This window comes from Oncorhynchus tshawytscha, unplaced genomic scaffold, assembly GCF_018296145.1.
Source record: "Oncorhynchus tshawytscha isolate Ot180627B unplaced genomic scaffold, Otsh_v2.0 Un_contig_8182_pilon_pilon, whole genome shotgun sequence".
NCBI classification, from domain to species: Eukaryota; Metazoa; Chordata; class Actinopteri; order Salmoniformes; family Salmonidae; genus Oncorhynchus; species Oncorhynchus tshawytscha.
The window spans coordinates 20,664-43,802 of NW_024608873.1; the positions used below are offsets into that span (position 1 = coordinate 20,664).

Here is a 23,139-nt window from a genome sequence, read left to right on the forward strand (position 1 = left end):
CAGGAAGCTGAGTAGTGTTTATTTCTCAGATTTAGCAGGAAGCTGAGTAGTGTTTATTTCTCAGATTTAGCAGGAAGCTGAGTAGTGTTTATTTCTCAGATTTAGCAGGAAGCTGAGTAGTGTTTATTTCTCAGATTTAGCAGGAAGCTGAGTCGTGTTTATTTCTCAGATTTAGCAGGAAGCTGAGTCGTGTTTATTTCTCAGATTTAGCAGGAAGCTGAGTAGTGTTTATTTCTCAGATTTAGCAGGAAGCTGAGTAGTGTTTATTTCTCAGATTTAGCAGGAAGCTGAGTAGTGTTTATTTCTCAGATTTAGCAGGAAGCTGAGTAGTGTTTATTTCTCAGATTTAGCAGGAAGCTGAGTAGTGTTTATTTCTCAGATTTAGCAGGAAGCTGTGTAGTGTTTATTCTCAGATTTAGCAGGAAGCTGAGTAGTGTTTATTTCTCAGATTTAGCAGGAAGCTGAGTCGTGTTTATTTCTCAGATTTAGCAGGAAGCTGAGTAGTGTTTATTTCTCAGATTTAGCAGGAAGCTGAGTAGTGTTTATTTCTCAGATTTAGCAGGAAGCTGAGTAGTGTTTATTTCTCAGATTTAGCAGGAAGCTGAGTAGTGTTTATTTCTCAGATTTAGCAGGAAGCTGAAGTGAGTGTTCTCAGATTTAGCAGGAAGCTGAGTAGTGTTTATTTCTCAGATTTAGCAGGAAGCTGAGTAGTGTTTATTTCTCAGATTTAGCAGGAAGCTGAGTAGTGTTTATTTCTCAGATTTAGCAGGAAGCTGAGTAGTGTTTATTTCTCAGATTTAGCAGGAAGCTGAGTAGTGTTTATTTCTCAGATTTAGCAGGAAGCTGAGTAGTGTTTATTTCTCAGATTTAGCAGGAAGCTGAGTCGTGTTTATTTCTCAGATTTAGCAGGAAGCTGAGTCGTGTTTATTTCTCAGATTTAGCAGGAAGCTGAGTAGTGTTTATTTCTCAGATTTAGCAGGAAGCTGAGTAGTGTTTATTTCTCAGATTTAGCAGGAAGCTGAGTAGTGTTTATTTCTCAGATTTAGCAGGAAGCTGAGTAGTGTTTATTTCTCAGATTTAGCAGGAAGCTGAGTAGTGTTTATTTCTCAGATTTAGCAGGAAGCTGAGTCAGTGTTTATTTCTCAGATTTAGCAGGAAGCTGAGTAGTGTTTATTTCTCAGATTTAGCAGGAAGCTGAGTAGTGTTTATTTCTCAGATTTAGCAGGAAGCTGAGTAGTGTTTATTTCTCAGATTTAGCAGGAAGCTGAGTAGTGTTTATTTCAGATTTCAGATTTAGCAGGAAGCTGAGTAGTGTTTATTTCTCAGATTTAGCAGGAAGCTGAGTAGTGTTTATTTCTCAGATTTAGCAGGAAGCTGAGTAGTGTTTATATCTCAGATTTAGCAGGAAGCTGAGTAGTGTTTATTTATCAGATTTAGCAGGAAGCTGAGTAGTGTTTATTTCTCAGATTTAGCAGGAAGCTGAGTCGTGTTTATTTCTCAGATTTAGCAGGAAGCTGAGTCATTTTTATTTCTCTGATTTAGCAGGAAGCTGAGACGTGTTTATTTCTCAGATTTAGCAGGAAGCTGAGTCGTGTTTATTTCTCAGATTTAGCAGGAAGCTGAGTAGTGTTTATTTCTCAGATTTAGCAGGAAGCTGAGTAGTGTTCATTTCTCAGATTTAGCAGGAAGCTGAGTAGTGTTTATTTATCAGATTTAGCAGGAAGCTGAGTAGTGTTTATTTCTCAGATTTAGCAGGAAGCTGAGTAGTGTTTATTTCTCAGATTTAGCAGGAAGCTGAGTAGTGTTTATTTCTCAGATTTAGCAGGAAGCTGTGTAGTGTTTGTCTCAGATTTAGCAGGAAGCTGAGTAGTGTTTATTTCTCAGATTTAGCAGGAAGCTGAGTAGTGTTTATTTCTCAGATTTAGCAGGAAGCTGAGTAGTGTTTATTTCTCAGATTTAGCAGGAAGCTGAGTAGTGTTTATTTCTCAGATTTAGCAGGAAGCTGAGTAGTGTTTATTCATCAGATTTAGCAGGAAGCTGAGTAGTGTTTATTTCTCAGATTTAGCAGGAAGCTGAGTAGTGTTTATTTCTCAGATTTAGCAGGAAGCTGAGTAGTGTTTATTTCTCAGATTTAGCAGGAAGCTGAGTAGTGTTTATTTACCAGATTTAGCAGGAAGCTGAGTAGTGTTTATTTCTCAGATTTAGCAGGAAGCTGAGTAGTGTTTATTTCTCAGATTTAGCAGGAAGCTGAGTAGTGTTTATTTCTCAGATTTAGCAGGAAGCTGAGTAGTGTTTATTTCTCAGATTTAGCAGGAAGCTGAGTAGTGTTTATTTCTCAGATTTAGCAGGAAGCTGAGTAGTGTTTATTTCTCAGATTTAGCAGGAAGCTGAGTAGTGTTTATTTCTCAGATTTAGCAGGAAGCTGAGTAGTGTTTATTTCTCAGATTTAGCAGGAAGCTGAGTAGTGTTTATTTATCAGATTTAGCAGGAAGCTGAGTAGTGTTTATTTCTCAGATTTAGCAGGAAGCTGAGTCGTGTTTATTTCTCAGATTTAGCAGGAAGCTGAGTCATTTTTATTTTCTGATTTCAGGAAGCACGTGTTTATTTCTCAGATTTAGCAGGAAGCTGAGTCGTGTTTATTTCTCAGATTTAGCAGGAAGCTGAGTCGTGTTTATTTCTCACATTTAGCAGGGAGCTGAGTAGTGTTCATTTCTCAGATTTAGCAGGAAGCTGAGTAGTGTTTATTTATCAGATTTAGCAGGAAGCTTAGTAGTGTTTATTTCTCAGATTTAGCAGGAAGCTGAGTAGTGTTTATTCATCAGATTTAGCAGGAAGCTGAGTAGTGTTTATTTCTCAGATTTAGCAGGAAGCTGTGTAGTGTTTATGTCTCAGATTTAGCAGGAAGCTGAGTAGTGTTTATTTCTCAGATTTAGCAGGAAGCTGAGTCGTGTTTATTTCTCAGATTTAGCAGGAAGCTGAGTAGTGTTTATTTCTCAGATTTAGCAGGAAGCTGAGTAGTGTTTATTTCTCAGATTTAGCAGGAAGCTGAGTAGTGTTTATTTCTCAGATTTAGCAGGAAGCTGAGTAGTGTTTATTCATCAGATTTAGCAGGAAGCTGAGTAGTGTTTATTTCTCAGATTTAGTAGGAAGCTGAGTAGTGTTTATTTCTCAGATTTAGCAGGAAGCTGAGTAGTGTTTATTTCTCAGATTTAGCAGGAAGCTGAGTAGTGTTTATTTCTCAGATTTAGCAGGAAGCTGAGTAGTGTTTATTTATCAGATTTAGCAGGAAGCTGAGTAGTGTTTATTTCTCAGATTTAGCAGGAAGCTGTGTAGTGTTTATGTCTCAGATTTAGCAGGAAGCTGAGTAGTGTTTATTTCTCAGATTTAGCAGGAAGCTGAGTAGTGTTTATTTCTCAGATTTAGCAGGAAGCTGAGTAGTGTTTATTTCTCAGATTTAGCAGGAAGCTGAGTAGTGTTTATTTCTCAGATTTAGCAGGAAGCTGAGTAGTGTTTATTTGCCAGATTTAGCAGGAAGCTGAGTAGTGTTTATTTCTCAGATTTAGCAGGAAGCTGAGTAGTGTTTATTTCTCAGATTTAGCAGGAAGCTGAGTAGTGTTTATTTCTCAGATTTAGCAGGAAGCTGAGTAGTGTTTATTTCTCAGATTTAGCAGGAAGCTGAGTAGTGTTTATTTCTCAGATTTAGCAGGAAGCTGAGTCGTGTTTATTTCTCAGATTTAGCAGGAAGCTGTGTAGTGTTTATTTCTCAGATTTAGCAGGAAGCTGAGTAGTGTTTATTTCTCAGATTTAGCAGGAAGCTGAGTCGTGTTTATTTCTCAGATTTAGCAGGAAGCTGAGTCGTGTTTATTTCTCAGATTTAGCAGGAAGCTGTGTAGTGTTTATATCTCAGATTTAGCAGGAAGCTGAGTAGTGTTTATTTATCAGATTTAGCAGGAAGCTGAGTAGTGTTTATTTCTCAGATTTAGCAGGAAGCTGAGTCGTGTTTATTTCTCAGATTTAGCAGGAAGCTGAGTCATTTTTATTTCTCTGATTTAGCAGGAAGCTGAGACGTGTTTATTTCTCAGATTTAGCAGGAAGCTGAGTCGTGTTTATTTCTCACATTTAGCAGGGAGCTGAGTAGTGTTCATTTCTCAGATTTAGCAGGAAGCTGAGTAGTGTTTATTTATCAGATTTAGCAGGAAGCTTAGTAGTGTTTATTTCTCAGATTTAGCAGGAAGCTGAGTAGTGTTTATTCATCAGATTTAGCAGGAAGCTGAGTAGTGTTTATTTCTCAGATTTAGCAGGAAGCTGTGTAGTGTTTGTCTCAGATTTAGCAGGAAGCTGAGTAGTGTTTATTTCTCAGATTTAGCAGGAAGCTGAGTAGTGTTTATTTCTCAGATTTAGCAGGAAGCTGAGTAGTGTTTATTTCTCAGATTTAGCAGGAAGCTGAGTAGTGTTTATTTCTCAGATTTAGCAGGAAGCTGAGTAGTGTTTATTTCTCAGATTTAGCAGGAAGCTGAGTAGTGTTTATTTCTCAGATTTAGCAGGAAGCTGAGTAGTGTTTATTTCATCAGATTTAGCAGGAAGCTGAGTAGTGTTTATTTCTCAGATTTAGCAGGAAGCTGTGTAGTGTTTGTCTCAGATTTAGCAGGAAGCTGAGTAGTGTTTATTTCTCAGATTTAGCAGGAAGCTGAGTCGTGTTTATTTCTCAGATTTAGCAGGAAGCTGAGTAGTGTTTATTTCTCAGATTTAGCAGGAAGCTGAGTAGTGTTTATTTCTCAGATTTAGCAGGAAGCTGAGTAGTGTTTATTTCTCAGATTTAGCAGGAAGCTGAGTAGTGTTTATTCACCAGATTTAGCAGGAAGCTGAGTAGTGTTTATTTCTCAGATTTAGCAGGAAGCTGAGTCGTGTTTATTTCTCAGATTTAGCAGGAAGCTGTGTAGTGTTTATATCTCAGATTTAGCAGGAAGCTGAGTAGTGTTTATTTCTCAGATTTAGCAGGAAGCTGAGTAGTGTTTATTTCTCAGATTTAGCAGGAAGCTGAGTCGTGTTTATTTCTCAGATTTAGCAGGAAGCTGAGTAGTGTTTATTTCTCAGATTTAGCAGGAAGCTGAGTAGTGTTTATTTCTCAGATTTAGCAGGAAGCTGAGTAGTGTTTATTTCTCAGATTTAGCAGGAAGCTGAGTAGTGTTTATTTCTCAGATTTAGCAGGAAGCTGAGTAGTGTTTATTTCTCAGATTTAGCAGGAAGTGTTTATTTCTCAGATTTAGCAGGAAGCTGAGTAGTGTTTATTTCTCAGATTTAGCAGGAAGCTGAGTAGTGTTTATTTCTCAGATTTAGCAGGAAGCTGAGTAGTGTTTATTTCTCAGATTTAGCAGGAAGCTGAGTAGTGTTTATTTCTCAGATTTAGCAGGAAGCTGAGTAGTGTTTATTTCTCAGATTTAGCAGGAAGCTGAGTAGTGTTTATTTCTCAGATTTAGCAGGAAGCTGAGTAGTGTTTATTTCTCAGATTTAGCAGGAAGCTGAGTAGTGTTTATTTCTCAGATTTAGCAGGAAGCTGAGTAGTGTTTATTTCTCAGATTTAGCAGGAAGCTGAGTAGTGTTTATTTATCAGATTTAGCAGGAAGCTGAGTAGTGTTTATTTCTCAGATTTAGCAGGAAGCTGAGTAGTGTTTATTTCTCAGATTTAGCAGGAAGCTGAGTAGTTTTTATTTCTCAGATTTAGCAGGAAGCTGAGTACGTGTTTATTTCTCAGATTTAGCAGGAAGCTGAGTCGTGTTTATTTCTCAGATTTAGCAGGAAGCTGAGTAGTGTTTATTTCTCAGATTTAGCAGGAAGCTGAGTAGTGTTTTTTCATCAGATTTAGCAGGAAGCTGAGTAGTGTTTATTTCTCAGATTTAGCAGGAAGCTGAGTAGTGTTTATTCATCAGATTTAGCAGGAAGCTGAGTAGTGTTTATTTCTCAGATTTAGCAGGAAGCTGTGTAGTGTTTGTCTCAGATTTAGCAGGAAGCTGAGTAGTGTTTATTTCTCAGATTTAGCAGGAAGCTGAGTAGTGTTTATTTCTCAGATTTAGCAGGAAGCTGAGTAGTGTTTATTTCTCAGATTTAGCAGGAAGCTGAGTAGTGTTTATTTCTCAGATTTAGCAGGAAGCTGAGTAGTGTTTATTTCTCAGATTTAGCAGGAAGCTGAGTCGTGTTTATTTCTCAGATTTAGCAGGAAGCTGAGTAGTGTTTATTTCTCAGATTTAGCAGGAAGCTGAGTAGTGTTTATTTCTCAGATTTAGCAGGAAGCTGAGTAGTGTTTATTTCTCAGATTTAGCAGGAAGCTGAGTAGTGTTTATTTCTCAGATTTAGCAGGAAGCTGAGTAGTGTTTATTTCTCAGATTTAGCAGGAAGCTGAGTAGTGTTTATTTCTCAGATTTAGCAGGAAGCTGTGTAGTGTTTTTTCTCAGATTTAGCAGGAAGCTGAGTAGTGTTTATTTCTCAGATTTAGCAGGAAGCTGAGTCGTGTTTATTTCTCAGATTTAGCAGGAAGCTGAGTAGTGTTTATTTCTCAGATTTAGCAGGAAGCTGAGTAGTGTTTATTTCTCAGATTTAGCAGGAAGCTGAGTAGTGTTTATTTCTCAGATTTAGCAGGAAGCTGAGTAGTGTTTATTTCTCAGATTTAGCAGGAAGCTGAGTAGTGTTTATTTCTCAGATTTAGCAGGAAGCTGCTGTAGTGTTTTTCTCAGATTTAGCAGGAAGCTGAGTAGTGTTTATTTCTCAGATTTAGCAGGAAGCTGAGTAGTGTTTATTTCTCAGATTTAGCAGGAAGCTGAGTAGTGTTTATTTCTCAGATTTAGCAGGAAGCTGAGTAGTGTTTATTTCTCAGATTTAGCAGGAAGCTGTGTAGTGTTTATGTCTCAGATTTAGCAGGAAGCTGAGTAGTGTTTATTTCTCAGATTTAGCAGGAAGCTGAGTCGTGTTTATTTCTCAGATTTAGCAGGAAGCTGAGTAGTGTTTATTTCTCAGATTTAGCAGGAAGCTGAGTAGTGTTTATTTCTCAGATTTAGCAGGAAGCTGAGTAGTGTTTATTTGCCAGATTTAGCAGGAAGCTGAGTAGTGTTTATTTCTCAGATTTAGCAGGAAGCTGAGTAGTGTTTATTTCTCAGATTTAGCAGGAAGCTGAGTAGTGTTTATTTCTCAGATTTAGCAGGAAGCTGAGTAGTGTTTATTTACTCAGATTTAGCAGGAAGCTGAGTCGTGTTTATTTCTCAGATTTAGCAGGAAGCTGAGTCGTGTTTATTTCTCAGATTTAGCAGGAAGCTGAGTAGTGTTTATTCTCAGATTTAGCAGGAAGCTGAGTAGTGTTTATTTCTCAGATTTAGCAGGAAGCTGAGTCGTGTTTATTTCTCAGATTTAGCAGGAAGCTGAGTAGTGTTTATTTCTCAGATTTAGCAGGAAGCTGAGTAGTGTTTATTTCTCAGATTTAGCAGGAAGCTGAGTAGTGTTTATTTCTCAGATTTAGCAGGAAGCTGAGTAGTGTTTATTTCTCAGATTTAGCAGGAAGCTGAGTCGTGTTTATTTCTCAGATTTAGCAGGAAGCTGAGTCAGCTTTTTATTTCTCAGATTTAGCAGGAAGCTGAGACGTGTTTATTTCTCAGATTTAGCAGGAAGCTGAGTGAGTAGTGTTTATTTCTCAGATTTAGCAGGAAGCTGAGTAGTGTTTATTTCTCAGATTTAGCAGGAAGCTGAGTAGTGTTTATTCATCAGATTTAGCAGGAAGCTTAGTAGTGTTTATTTCTCAGATTTAGCAGGAAGCTGAGTAGTGTCAGATTTAGCAGGAAGCTGAGTAGTGTTTATTTCTCAGATTTAGCAGGAAGCTGAGTAGTGTTTGTCTCAGATTTAGCAGGAAGCTGAGTAGTGTTTATTTCTCAGATTTAGCAGGAAGCTGAGTCGTGTTTATTTCTCAGATTTAGCAGGAAGCTGAGTAGTGTTTATTTCTCAGATTTAGCAGGAAGCTGAGTAGTGTTTATTTATCAGATTTAGCAGGAAGCTGAGTAGTGTTTATTTCTCAGATTTAGCAGGAAGCTGAGTAGTGTTTATTTCTCAGATTTAGCAGGAAGCTGAGTAGTGTTTATTTCTCAGATTTAGCAGGAAGCTGAGTAGTGTGTTTATTTCTCAGATTTAGCAGGAAGCTGAGTAGTGTTTATTTCTCAGATTTAGCAGGAAGCTGAGTAGTGTTTATTTCTCAGATTTAGCAGGAAGCTGAGTAGTGTTTATTTCTCAGATTTAGCAGGAAGCTGAGTAGTGTTTATTTCTCAGATTTAGCAGGAAGCTGAGTCAGTGTTTATTTCTCAGATTTAGCAGGAAGCTGAGTCGTGTTTATTTCTCAGATTTAGCAGGAAGCTGAGTCGTGTTTATTTCTCAGATTTAGCAGGAAGCTGAGTAGTGTTTATTTCTCAGATTTAGCAGGAAGCTGAGTAGTGTTTATTTCTCAGATTTAGCAGGAAGCTGAGTAGTGTTTATTTCTCAGATTTAGCAGGAAGCTGAGTAGTGTTTATTTCTCAGATTTAGCAGGAAGCTGAGTAGTGTTTATTTCTCAGATTTAGCAGGAAGCTGAGTAGTGTTTATTTCTCAGATTTAGCAGGAAGCTGAGCAGTGTTTATTTCTCAGATTTAGCAGGAAGCTGAGTAGTGTTTATTTCTCAGATTTAGCAGGAAGCTGAGTAGTGTTTATTTCTCAGATTTAGCAGGAAGCTGAGTAGTGTTTATTTCTCAGATTTAGCAGGAAGCTGAGTAGTGTTTATTTCTCAGATTTAGCAGGAAGCTGAGTAGTGTTTATTTCTCAGATTTAGCAGGAAGCTGAGTAGTGTTTATTTCTCAGATTTAGCAGGAAGCTGAGTAGTGTTTATTTCTCAGATTTAGCAGGAAGCTGAGTAGTGTTTATTTCTCAGATTTAGCAGGAAGCTGAGTAGTGTTTATTTCTCAGATTTAGCAGGAAGCTGAGTAGTGTTTATTTCTCAGATTTAGCAGGAAGCTGAGTAGTGTTTATTTTCAGATTTCAGATTTAGCAGGAAGCTGAGTAGTGTTTATTTCTCAGATTTAGCAGGAAGCTGAGTAGTGTTTATTTCTCAGATTTAGCAGGAAGCTGAGTAGTGTTTATTTCTCAGATTTAGCAGGAAGCTGAGTAGTGTTTATTTCTCAGATTTAGCAGGAAGCTGAGTAGTGTTTATTTCTCAGATTTAGCAGGAAGCTGAGTAGTGTTTATTTCTCAGATTTAGCAGGAAGCTGAGTAGTGTTTATTTCTCAGATTTAGCAGGAAGCTGAGTAGTGTTTATTTCTCAGATTTAGCAGGAAGCTGAGTAGTGTTTATTTCTCAGATTTAGCAGGAAGCTGAGTAGTGTTTATTTCTCAGATTTAGCAGGAAGCTGAGTAGTGTTTATTTCTCAGATTTAGCAGGAAGCTGAGTAGTGTTTATTTCTCAGATTTAGCAGGAAGCTGAGTAGTGTTTATTTCTCAGATTTAGCAGGAAGCTGAGTAGTGTTTATTTCTCAGATTTAGCAGGAAGCTGAGTCGTGTTTATTTCTCAGATTTAGCAGGAAGCTGAGTCGTGTTTATTTCTCAGATTTAGCAGGAAGCAGGCAGGAAGCTGAGTCGTGTTTATTTCTCAGATTTAGCAGGAAGCTGAGTAGTGTTTATTTCTCAGATTTAGCAGGAAGCTGAGTAGTGTTTATTTCTCAGATTTAGCAGGAAGCTGAGTAGTGTTTATTTCTCAGATTTAGCAGGAAGCTGAGTAGTGTTTATTTCTCAGATTTAGCAGGAAGCTGAGTAGTGTTTATTTCTCAGATTTAGCAGGAAGCTGAGTAGTGTTTATTTCTCAGATTTAGCAGGAAGCTGAGTAGTGTTTATTTCTCAGATTTAGCAGGAAGCTGAGTAGTGTTTATTTCTCAGATTTAGCAGGAAGCTGAGTAGTGTTTATTTCTCAGATTTAGCAGGAAGCTGAGTAGTGTTTATTTCTCAGATTTAGCAGGAAGCTGTGTAGTGTTTATATCTCAGATTTAGCAGGAAGCTGAGTAGTGTTTATTTATCAGATTTAGCAGGAAGCTGAGTAGTGTTTATTTCTCAGATTTAGCAGGAAGCTGAGTCGTGTTTATTTCTCAGATTTAGCAGGAAGCTGAGTCGTGTTTATTTCTCACATTTAGCAGGGAGCTGAGTAGTGTTTATTTCTCAGATTTAGCAGGAAGCTGAGTAGTGTTTATTTCTCAGATTTAGCAGGAAGCTGAGTAGTGTTTATTTCTCAGATTTAGCAGGAAGCTGAGTAGTGTTTATTTCTCAGATTTAGCAGGAAGCTGAGTCGTGTTTATTTCTCAGATTTAGCAGGAAGCTGAGTCGTGTTTATTTCTCAGATTTAGCAGGAAGCTGAGTAGTGTTTATTTCTCAGATTTAGCAGGAAGCTGAGTAGTGTTTATTTCTCAGATTTAGCAGGAAGCTGAGTAGTGTTTATTTCTCAGATTTAGCAGGAAGCTGAGTAGTGTTTATTTCTCAGATTTAGCAGGAAGCTGAGTAGTGTTTATTTCTCAGATTTAGCAGGAAGCTGAGTAGTGTTTATTTCTCAGATTTAGCAGGAAGCTGAGTAGTGTTTATTTCTCAGATTTAGCAGGAAGCTGAGTAGTGTTTATTTCTCAGCTGAGTAGTGTTTAGCAGGAAGCTGAGTAGTGTTTATTTCTCAGATTTAGCAGGAAGCTGAGTAGTGTTTATTTCTCAGATTTAGCAGGAAGCTGAGTAGTGTTTATTTCTCAGATTTAGCAGGAAGCTGAGTAGTGTTTATTTCTCAGATTTAGCAGGAAGCTGAGTAGTGTTTATTTCTCAGATTTAGCAGGAAGCTGAGTAGTGTTTATTTCTCAGATTTAGCAGGAAGCTGAGTAGTGTTTATTTCTCAGATTTAGCAGGAAGCTGAGTCGTGTTTATTTCTCAGATTTAGCAGGAAGCTGAGTCGTGTTTATTTCTCAGATTTAGCAGGAAGCTGAGTCGTGTTTATTTCTCAGATTTAGCAGGAAGCTGAGTAGTGTTTATTTACCAGATTTAGCAGGAAGCTGAGTAGTGTTTATTTCTCAGATTTAGCAGGAAGCTGAGTAGTGTTTATTTCTCAGATTTAGCAGGAAGCTGAGTAGTGTTTATTTCTCAGATTTAGCAGGAAGCTGAGTAGTGTTTATTTCTCAGATTTAGCAGGAAGCTTAGTAGTGTTTATTTCTCAGATTTAGCAGGAAGCTGAGTAGTGTTTATTTCTCAGATTTAGCAGGAAGCTGAGTAGTGTTTATTTATCAGATTTAGCAGAAAGCTTAGTAGTGTTTATTTCTCAGATTTAGCAGGAAGCTGAGTTGTGTTTATTTCTCAGTGTTATTGAACAGATTTTGGCATGTGGTGAAATGCCCTCGAAAATGGAGTAGATTTCTCAGTGTTATTGAACAGATTTTGCATGTGTGAAATGTGAAAATGTGTGTGTGTGTGTGTGTGTGTGTGTGTGTGTGTGTGTGTGTGTGTGTGTGTGTGTGTGTGTGTGTGTGTGTGTGTACTGTAATTGTCATGTGGTGGAGGGCTATGAGTTGTTTACAAAATGTAAAATATCTGGGTCAGATCTGGGTTTACTGACCCTCTCCTCTTCACTGAAGACAAGATCTGGGTTTTACTGACCCTCTCCTCATCAACCAGGTCAGATCTGGGTTTTACTGACCCTCTCCTCTTCACTGAAGACAAGATCTGGGTTTTACTGACCCTCTCCTCTTCACTGAAGACAAGATCTGGGTTATACTGACCCTCTCCTCTTCACTGAAGACAAGATCTGGGTTTTACTGACCCTCTCCTCTTCACTGAAGACAAGATCTGGGTTATACTGACCCTCTCCTCTTCACTGAAGACAAGATATGGGTTATACTGACCCTCTCCTCTTCACTGAAGACAAGATCTGGGTTTTACTGACCCTCTCCTCTTCACTGAAGACAAGATCTGGGTTTTACTGACCCTCTCCTCTTCACTGAAGACAAGATCTGTGTTATACTGACCCTCTCCTCTTCACTGAAGACAATATCTGGGTTTTACTGACCCTCTCCTCATCTCTGGGTCAGATCTGGGTTTTACTGACCCTCTCCTCATCTCTGGGTCAGATCTGGGTTTTACTGACCCTCTCCTCATCAACCGGGTCAGATCTGGGTTTTACTGAACCTCTCCTCTCTCCTCATCAACCAGGTCAGATCTGGGTTTTACTGACCCTCTCCTCATCTCCTCATCAACCAGGTCAGTTCTGGGTTTTACTGACCCTCTCCTCATCAACCAGGTCACTTCTGGGTTTTACTGACCCTCTCCTCATCTCTGGGTCAGATCTGGGTTTTACTGACCCTCTCCTCATCAACCAGGTCAGATCTGGGTTTTACTGACCCTCTCCTCATCTCTGGGTCAGATCTGGGTTTTACTGACCCTCTCCTCATCAACCAGGTCAGATCTGGGTTTTACTGACCCCTCTCTCAACCAGGTCTCATCAACCAGGTCTCCTCTGACCCTCTCCTCATCAACCAGGTCAGATCTGGGTTTTACTGACCCTCTCCTCATCAACCAGGTCAGATCTGGGTTTTACTGACCCTCTCCTCATCAACCAGGTCAGATCTGGGTTTTACTGACCCTCTCCTCATCAACCAGGTCAGATCTGGGTTTTACTGACCCTCTCCTCTCTCCTCATCAACCAGGTCAGATCTGGGTTTTACTGACCCTCTCCTCTCTCCTCATCAACCAGGTCAGTTCTGGGTTTTACTGACCCTCTCCTCGTCAACCAGGTCAGATCTGGGTTTTACTGACCTCTCTCCTCGTCAACCAGGTCAGTTCTGGGTTTTACTGACCCTCTCCTCATCAACCAGGTCAGATCTGGGTTTTACTGACCCTCTCCACTCTCCTCATCAACCAGGTCAGATCTGGGTTTTACTGACCCTCTCTTCATCAACCAGGTCAGTTCTGGGTTTTACTGACCCTCTCCTCTCTCCTCATCAAACAGGTCAGCTCTTCTGTAGAGTGTAATCCAGCCAGTCTTCTGTAGAGTGTAACTCAGCCAGTCTTCTGTAGAGTGTAACCCAGCCAGTCTTCTGTAGAGTGTAATCCAGCCAGTCTTCTGTAGAGTGTAATCCAGCCAGTCTTCTGTAGAGTGTAATCCAGCCAGTCTTCTGTAGAGTGTAATCCAGCCAGTCTTCTGTAGAGTGTAATCCAGCCAGTCTTCTGTAGAGTGTAATCCAGCCAGTCTTCTGTAGAGTGTAATCCAGCCAGTCTTCTGTAGAGTGTAATCCAGCCAGTCTTCTGTAGAGTGTAATCCAGCCAGCCAGTCTTCTAATAGAGTGTAATCCAGCCAGTCTTCTGTAGAGTGTAATCCAGCCAGTCTTCTGTAGAGTGTAATCCAGCCAGTCTTCTGTAGAGTGTAATCCAGCCAGTCCCTGAAAGGCCTTCAGCCAGTCTTCGTGCTAGAGTGTAATCCAGCCAGTCTTCTGTAGATGGAAACAGCCAGTCTTCTAAAATCCAGCCAGTCTTCTGCATTGGGTAATCCAGCCAGTCTTGGTGGAGTGTAATCCAGCCAGTCTTGGTGGAGTGTAATCCAGCCAGTCTTCTGGAGTGTAATCCAGCCAGTCTTCTGTAGGTGTAATCCAGCCAGTCTTGGTGGAGTGTAATCCAGCCAGGGGTGGAGAGTGTAATCCAGCCAGGGGTGGAGTGTAATCCAGCCAGTCTTCTGGAGTGTAATCCAGCCAGGGGTAGAGTGTAATCCAGCCAGGGGTGGAGTGTAATCCAGCCAGTCTTCTGGAGTGTAATCCAGCCAGTCTTCTGGGTGTAATCCAGCCAGTGGTGGAGTGTAATCCAGCCAGTCTTGGTGGTGGATCCAGCCAGTCTTGGTGGAGGTAATCCAGCCAGTCTTGGTGGAGTGTAACAGCCAGTCTTCTGGTGTAATCCAGACAGTCTTCTGGGTGTAATCCAGACAGTCTGGTGGAGAGTGGAGAGAGGAGGGTGGAGTGTAATCCAGCCAGTCTTCTGTAGGGGTGGAGGTAAGACCAGTCTTCTGGGTGGAGGAGTGTAATCCAGCCAGGGGTGGAGGTAATCCAGCCAGTCTTGGTGGAGTGTAACGCCAGGGGTGGAGAGTGTAACAGAGGGGTGGAGGAGATCCAGCCAGGGGTGGAGGATCCAGCCAGTCTTCTGGTAGGTGTAACGAGTCTTCTGGGTGGAGGAGTGTAACAGCCAGGGGTGGAGGACAGCCAGGGGTGGAGGTAATCCAGGGTGGGGGACACGAGGGTGGAGGTAACAGCGAGTCTTCTGGGAGTGTAACAGCCAGGGGTGGAGTGTAACAGAGTCTTCTGGAGGGCATCCATTTACCTCCAGTCTTCTTCAAGACAGCAGCTCAATAACCAGGTCCTTCTCTAGAGTGGCCAGCCAGTCCTGCTGGACCCCCAGTCTTCTTCCTCCCCAGTCTTCTCCCCCATGACAGCCAACCTTCTAGAGTGTCCCCCCAGTCTTCTCCCCCATGTAACCCCCAGCCAACCTTCTTCCTCCAGCCCTCACCTCCCCCATGACCCCCAGGCCTTCTTCTTTCCTCCCCCCTCTTCTCCCCCATGACCCCCAACCTTCTTCCTCCCACCTCACCTCCCCCATGACCCCAACCTTTTGTGCATTGGGAATGGAGTGGTGGAGGAGACGTGTGGTCCCACCTCAGTGGTGGAGGAGACGAGTGGTGGAGGAGACCCCCAGGGGTGGACCCCCAAGACGAGTCTCCCAGGGGTGGACCCCCAGGGGTGGAGGACACGAGGGGTGACCCCCACCGAGGGGTGGAGGACAACAGGGGTGGTGGAGACGAGGGGTGGGGGACACCCCCGAGTGGTGGACCTCCCCCCCAGTGGTGACCCACAGGGGTGGACTCTACCCCCCTTTAGGGGTCGAGGGGTGGGGGACACATGACACCCCAAGGACCTCCCCCAGGGGTGGACCCCCGAGGGAGGGCATCCATTTACCTCCACTTTCTTCAAGACCAGCTCTAACAAGGTCCTTCTCTGGAGTGGCCCCCCATGACCCCCAACCTTCTTCCCCCCCTCACCTCCCCCATGACCTCCAACCTTCTTCCTCCCTCCCCCATGACCCCCCAAGATCATCCAGGACATCAACCCCCGAGCCACTGCCTGTTCCCCTCTGTCATCCAGAAGGCGAGGTCAGTACAGGTGCATCAAAGCTGGGACCGAGAGACTGAAAAACAGCTTCTATCTCAAGGCCATTCACTGTTAAACAGCCACCACTAACATTGAGTGGCTACTGCCAACCACTGTCAATGACACTGACTCAATCCAGCCACTTTAATCATGATTGATGGGAAATGATGTAAATATATCCAACTTTAAACTGCTCTTCTGTACCATCACCCCCTTATCCCCTTACTGCATACGTAGATACTGTACCTATATCCCTTATGTAATACATGTTTAGCCACTTTAACTATACCACTTGGTTTACATACTTATCTCATATGTATATACTGTACTCAATATCATCTACTGTATCTTGCCTATGCTGCTCTGTACCATCACTCATTCATATATCCTATGTACATATTCTTTATCCCCTACACTGTGTATCCCAGTTTTTTTGGAATTGTTAGTTAGATTACTTGATTTATTACTGCATTGACCCGGAACTAGAAGCACAAGCACTCTCCCATTGACATCCCTAACCATGTGTATGTGACAAATAAAACCTCCCCCATTTGATTTGAACCTTCTTCCCCCCCCTCACCTCCCCCATGACCCCCAACCTTCTTCCTCCCACCTCACCTCCCCCATGACCTCCAACCTTCTTCCTCCCCCTCACCTCCCCCATGACCCCCAACCTTCCTCCCACCTCACCTCCCCCATGACCCCCAACCTTCCTCCCACCTCACCTCCCCCATGACCCCCAACCTTCCTCCCACCTCACCTCCCCCATGACCTCCAACCTTCCTCCCACCTCACCTCCCCCATGACCCCAACCCCCTCCCCCCTCACCTCCCCCATGACCTCCAACCTCCCCCCCCACCTCACCCCCCATGACCCCCAACCCCTTCCCCCTCACCTCCCCTCCCCCATGACCCCCAACCTTCCCTCACCCCCCATGACCCCCAACCTTCTTCCCCCTCCCCCCCTCACATCTCCCATGATGCCCGTTGGATGATGTATACCATGCGGTATCGAGTACATGAGACTAATAAAACGTCAAATTTGAAGCCCGTTTCAACAGGATACTGTATGTCTAACACTTCTCATGTAGATTCTGACTTCTTGACCCCCACCTTCTGTGTGAGAGAGTCACCTCCCCACCCCAACACACACACACACACACACACACACACACACACACACACACCTCCCCACCCCAATTACACACACACACACACACACACACACACACACACACACACACACACCTCCCCACCCCATTTACACACACACCTCCCCACCCCAATTACACATACACAACTGTTTAATGGGTTCTATTTAAAGGGTTCTGGAGTGGTTCTGTTTAAAGGGTTCTATTTAAAGGGTTCTGGTGTGGTTCTGTTTAAAGGGTTCTATTTAAAGGGTTCTGGTGTGGTTCTGTTTAAAAGGTTATATTTAAAGGGTTCTGGTGTGGTTCTGTTTAAAAGGTTCTATTTAAAGGGTTCTGGTGTGGTTCTGTTTAAAGGGTTCTATTTATTTCACTTCTTTTGACCAGAGTCCTATGGGCACAAGGCACCCTATTCCCTACATAGTGCACTTCTTTTGACCAGAGACCTATGGGCACAAGGCACCCTATTCCCTACATAGTGCACTTCTTTTGACCAGAGACCTATGGGCACAAGGCACCCTATTCCCTACATAGTGCACTTCTTTTGACCAGAGACCTATGGGCACAAGGCACCCTATTCCCGACATAGTGCACTTCTTTTGACCAGAGTCCTATGGGCACAAGGCACCCTATTCCCTACATAGTGCACTTCTTTTGACCAGAGTCCTATGGGCACAAGGCACCCTATTCCCTACATAGTGCACTTCTTTTGACCAGAGACCTATGGGCACAAGGCACCCTATTCCCGACATAGTGCACTTCTTTTGACCAGAGCTCTATGGGGGAATAGGGTGCCATTTGGGACAGCCAGTGTGTTATAAAATCTTCTATTAACTTTCACAGTAGCGTCACTCTGTCTCTGTCTTCCAAGGTCAACAAACCAGAACTACTACTATTAGTGGCCAGCTGAGACCAGAGACACAACAGGGATTCTATTAAAGAACTGTATCTCAACAGACAATAGCTGAAAGCACTCGGAAAAGCCCTATAGTTATAATGTGTTGTTCAAAGGCAACACGTCTTACATTAAGAGAGGAGAGAGGAGGAGAGGAGAGAGGAGGAGAGGAGAGAGGAGGGAAGAGGAGTGGAGAGAGGAGGGAGGAGGAGAGGAGAGGAGAGAGGAGGGAGGAGGAGGGAGGAGAGGAGAGGAGAGGAGAGGAGAGGAGAGGAGAGGGAGGAGGAGAGGAGAGGAGGAGAGGAGAGGAGAGGAGAGGGAGGAGAGGAGGAGGAGAGGGGAGGGGGAGAGGGGGGGGAGGGAGGGGAGGGGAGGGGAGAGGGAGAGGGGAGGGAGGGAGGGAGAGGAGAGGAGAGGAGAGGAGGAGGAGAGGAGAGGGAGGGAGGAGAGAGAGGAGAGGAGGAGGAGAGGAGGAGGAGAGAGGAGAGGAGAGGAGGAGGAGAGGGAGGGGAGGGGAGGAGAGGAGAGAGGAGGAGAGAAAGAGAGAAGAGGAGAGAAGAGGAGAGGAAAGGAAAGGAGAGGAGAGGGTTTATATAATAGCCTGGATCCTGGTCCAGCAGTTTGTCTCCAGCTAGTCTGTTTGTTATCGTTTGTTGTGTCAACAATGTTACTCACAGCCGGAGAGAGTAGAGAGGGAAACACACTGCAGATAGAGATGGAGGTGGAGGGAGTGAGGGAAGAGAGATAGAACGAGAGGCAGGAAGAGATAGGAGGGCGAAGGAGGAGAGTGATAAGGGGAGACGAGAAGAGAGAAAGGAGGGAGAAGGAGGAGAGAGGGAGGAGAGTGATAAGGGGAGACGAGAAGAGAGAAAGGAGGGAGAAGGAGGAGAGGGGGAGGAGAGTGATAAGGGGAGACAAGAAGAGAGAAAGGAGGGAGAAGGAGGAGAGTGATAAGGGGAGACGAGAAGAGAGAAAGGAGGGAGAAGGAGGAGAGAGGGAGGGGAGTGATAAGGGGTGACGAGGAGAGAGAAAGGAGGGAAGAAGAAGGAGAGAGGGAGGAGAGTGATAAGGGGAGACGAGAAGAGAGAAAGGAGGAGAGAGGGAGGAGAGTGTTAAGGGGAGACGAGAAGAGAGAAAGGAGGGAGAAGGAGGAGAGTTGTATATAGAGGGACAGTCATTACTACTCTGTGGGGTTGTATATAGAGGGACAGTCATTACTACTCTGTGGGGTTGTATATAGAGGGACAGTCATTACTACTCTGTGGGGTTGTCTATAGAGGGACAGTCATTACTACTCTGTGGGGTTGTCTATAGAGGGGCAGTCATTACTACTCTGTCTGGTGGGGTTGTATATAGAGGCATAGTCATTACTGCTCTGTGGGGTTGTATATAGAGGGACAGTCATTACTACTCTCTGGGGTTGTATATAGAGGGACAGTCATTACTACTCTGTGGGGTTGTATATAGAGGGACAGTCATTACTACTCTATAGAGGGACAGGTTGTCTATAGAGGGACAGTCATTACTACTCTGTGGGGTTGTATATAGAGGGACAGTCATTACTACTCTGTGGGGTTGTCTATAGAGGGACAGTCATTACTACTCTGTGGGGTTGTCTATAGAGGGACAGTCATTACTACTCTGTGGGGTTGTCTATAGAGGGACAGTCATTACTACTCTGTGGGTTTGTCTATAGAGGGACAGTCATTACTACTCTGAGGGGTTGTATATAGAGGGACAGTCATTACTACTCTGTGGGGTTGTCTATAGAGGGACAGTCATTACTACTCTGTGGGGTTGTAGAGGGGTCATTACTACTCTATGGGGTTGAGGGACAGTCATTACTACTCTGTGGGGTTGTATATAGAGGGACAGTCATTACTACTCTGTGGGGTTGTATATAGAGGGACAGTCATTACTACTCTGTGGGGTTGTATATAGAGGGACAGTCATTACTACTCTGTGGGGTTGTATATAGAGGGACAGTCATTACTACTCTGTGGGGTTGTATATAGAGGGACAGTCATTACTACTCTGTGGGGTTGTATATAGAGGGACAGTCATTACTACTCTGTGGGGTTGTATATAGAGGGACAGTCATTACTACTCTGTGGGGTTGTATATAGAGGGACAGTCATTACTACTCTGTCTGTGGGGTTGTATATAGAGGGACAGTCATTACTACTCTGTGGGGTTGTATATAGAGGGACAGTCATTACTACTCTCTAGAGGGACAGTGGGGTTGTATATAGAGGGACAGTCATTACTACTCTGTGGGGTTGTATATAGAGGGACAGTCATTAGTCATTACTCTGTGGGGTTGTATATAGAGGGACAGTCATTACTACTCTGTGGGGTTGTATATAGAGGGACAGTCATTACTACTCTGTGGGGTTGTATATAGAGGGACAGTCATTACTACTCTGTGGGGTTGTATATAGAGGGACAGTCATTACTACTCTGTGGGGTTGTATATAGAGGGACAGTCATTACTACTCTGTGGGGTTGTATATAGAGGGACAGTCATTACTACTCTGTGGGGTTGTATATAGAGGGACAGTCATTACTACTCTGTAGGGGTTGTATATAGAGGGACAGTCATTACTACTCTGTGGGGTTGTATATAGAGGGTCATTACTACTCTGTGGGGTTGTATATAGAGGGACAGTCATTACTACTCTGTGGGGTTGTATATAGATGGACAGTCATTACTACTCTGTGGGGTTGTATATAGATGGACAGTCATTACTACTCTGTGGGGTTGTATATAGATGGACAGTCATTACTACTCTGTGGGGTTGTCTATAGAGGGACAGTCATTACTACTCTGTTGTGCTAGATTGTAGACTGTCCGTCATTCATTGCAGGGAATTATACTATTAAAAGAGACACTAACATCGAAATATCCTCACTTGTGTTTGAGTAGATAACTGTCCTGGTACCAATTACATTATATTACTGGGCCCTGGTACCAATTACATTATATTACTGGGCCCTGGTACCAATTACATTATATTACTGGGCCCTGGTACCAATTACATTATATTACTGGGCCCTGGTACCAATTACATTATATTACTGGGCCCTGGTACCAATTACATTATATTACTGGGCCCTGGTACCAATTACATTATATTACTGGGCCCTGGTACCAATTACATTATATTACTGGGCCCTGGTACCAATTACATTATATTACTGGGCCCTGGTACCAATTACATTATATTACTGGGCCCTGGTACCAATTACATTATATTACTGGGCCCTGGTACCAATTACATTATATTACTGGGCCCTGGTACCAATTACATTATATTATATATTATATTATTATATTATACATTATATTATATATATAGTCTGTCTGTCTCTCTGTCTCTCTCTCTGTCTCTCTCTCTCTCTCTCTCTCTCTCTCTCTCTGTCTCTCTGTCTGTCTGTCTGTCTGTCTGTCTGTCTGTCTGTCTGTCTGTCTGTCTGTCTGTCTGTCTCTCTCTCTCTCTCTCTCTCTCTGTCTCTGTCTCTCTCTGTCTCTCTCTCTGCTATTCCCCCCACTACCACTAGAGGACAGTGTGGACTAAACCCTCCATCACCTCCACACTTATTCTACATATATTTACATAGGTTTGTCCCAAATGGCACCCTATTATCTTGACAATACACTGTTCTGCTCAGAAGAAGTGCACTAGACAGGGTGTCACTTGGGACTCACCCCAGAGCTGCTGAAATCCGCTGCTGGTAAACCTATGAATTAATATGGATCATGCAGTGCAACAGCTGAATATTCACTGAGGAAATATGACCGTATTTTAAAAGCATTTTCTAGTGAATGGTGTAAACACAGACGGTAGCGGCCAGCTCTGTCCCTCCCTCCCTCCCGGGGGGGGGGGCACACTAACGTGGGCACGGCGCCCATCTCCTTTATGTCCTGTCAGACTAGCCGTTTGAAATGCTCCCCGGAGCCATGACACATGCAGGCTCTCCATGCCAAGGAGTGTGTGTGTGTGTGCGTGTGTGTTTGTTTGTTTGTTTGTTTGTTTGCATACATTGACATACAATGTACACAGTGGAATCACTGTTGACTGCTCCAATAGACCCCCCCCTTCTACATCATCTGGCCCCTGAGTTTACAGTTGTAAATCTGTCTCTATATATAATAGGATGGGCTGTGTCTCTATCTCTCTCTCTTTCTCTCTCCCTCTATCTCTCTCTCTCTCTCTCTCTCTCTCTCTCTCTCCTCTATATAGTTCCTCTGTTATCTCCTCTCCTGGCCCTCAATCTGCGTGAAAGTATCTACAACTAGCTGCAGGTGACAACAAGACCAGTCTCTAAGGAATCACAACAGCTCCAATCCTAGGGAGTTTAGAGGGCAGAGAGGAAGAGGAGGAGTAGGAGGGAGTTTAGAGGGCAGAGAGGAAGAGGAGGAGTAGGAGGGAGTTTAGAGGGCAGAGAGGAAGAGTAGGCGGAGGAGGAGGGAGTTTAGAGGGCAGAGAGGAAGAGGAGGAGGAGGAGGAGGGAGTTTAGAGGCCAGAGAGGAAGAGGAGGAGGAGGCTGTAGTAGTATAGTAGTAGTATAGTAGTAACAGTGTAGTACCTCTCTCCTACTGTAAGGCTGTAGTAGTATGGTAGCAGTATAGTAGCAGTATAGTAGTAACAGTGTAGTACCTCTCTCCTACTGTAAGGCTGTAGTAGTATAGTAGTAGTATAGTAGCAGTATAGTAGTAACAGGGTAGTGCATCTCTCCTACTGTAAGGCTGTAGTAGTATAGTAGTAGTATAGTAGCAGTATAGTAGTAACAGTGCAGTACCTCTCTCCTACTGTAAGGCTGTAGTAGTATAGTAGTAGTATAGCAGCAGTATAGTAGTAGTAGTATGGTAGTAGTATAGTAGCAGTATAGTATCGGTATAGTAGTAACAGTGTAGTACCTCTCTCCTACTGTAAGGATGTAGTAGTATAGTAGCAGTATAGTAGTAACAGTGTCGTACCTCTCTCCTACTGTAAGGCTGTAGTAGTATAGTAGTAGTATAGTAGCAGTATAGTTGCAGTATAGTAGTAACAGTGTAGTACCTCTCTCCTACTGTAAGGCTGTAGCACCGCCCCCCCCGACCCTCTATTGGTCTGGAGGTTGATGGAGGATGTCTGTAGAGGAGGAGGAGAGGAGGAGCTCCCTGGAGCTGCGCTTCCCGACACCACCTTTTGTCCACCGGTCATGTGCGCTGTCACCATGGCAACGGGAGCTGTCTTGGCGACCGGGTTGGCCGGTAGAACGGAGATAGAGATGCTTTGTGAGGATGGAGGAGGAGGGGGCTTGATGAGGGAGAGGGGCTTGGTGGCCCCTCCTACGGGACAACTTCTAACACTCAGCTTCTTCTGTTGAGGGGAGGGAGGAGAGAGAGAGGAGGGAGGGGAGGGAGGAGAGAGAGAGAGAGAAGAGGGAGGGAGGGAAGGGGAGGGGGGGGGAAGGGGAGGGAGGGAGAGAGGAGGGAGGGAGGGAAGGGGAGGGAGGAGAGAGGAGGGAGGGAAGGGGAGGGAGAGAGAGAGAGAGAAGAGGGAGGGAGGGAGGGGAGGGGGGGGGAGGGGGGGGAGGGAGGGGAGGGGAGGGAGGAGAGAGAGAGGAGAGGGAGGGAGGGAAGGGGAGGGAGGGAGGGAAGGGGAGGGAGGAGAGAGGAGGGAGGGAGGGAAGGGGAGGGAGGAGAGAGGAGGGGAGGAAAGAGAAGGGGGAGGGAGGAGGGGAGGAGAGGAGAGAGAGGGGAGGAGAGGGAGGGAGGAGGGGAGGAGAGAGAAGGGAGGGAGGGAAGGGAGAGAGAGAGACATGGTTAGAAAAGAGAGATTAAACAGGAATAGACACACAGTGGACTGGTCGTGTTGGTGACCTTAGGAGTGTTGCTCTACTCAACGTGCTACA

The 23,139-nt window shown here is 43.8% G+C and overlaps 1 protein-coding gene across 1 annotated transcript in view; it reads right to left on the minus strand.

The window, feature by feature from the left end:
- Positions 1-22,605, minus strand: part of LOC112241431 (PHD finger protein 21B-like) — a gene marked incomplete at its 3' end in the record, with an annotated part of 39,467 nt that extends 16,862 nt beyond the window's left edge. Inside the window, exon 1 of the mRNA XM_042313786.1 lies at positions 22,302-22,605. Within this exon, the coding sequence (XP_042169720.1) occupies positions 22,302-22,460 (159 nt within the window). The remainder of the gene's footprint in view (positions 1-22,301) is intronic.
- Positions 22,606-23,139: the final 534 nt, after the last annotated feature.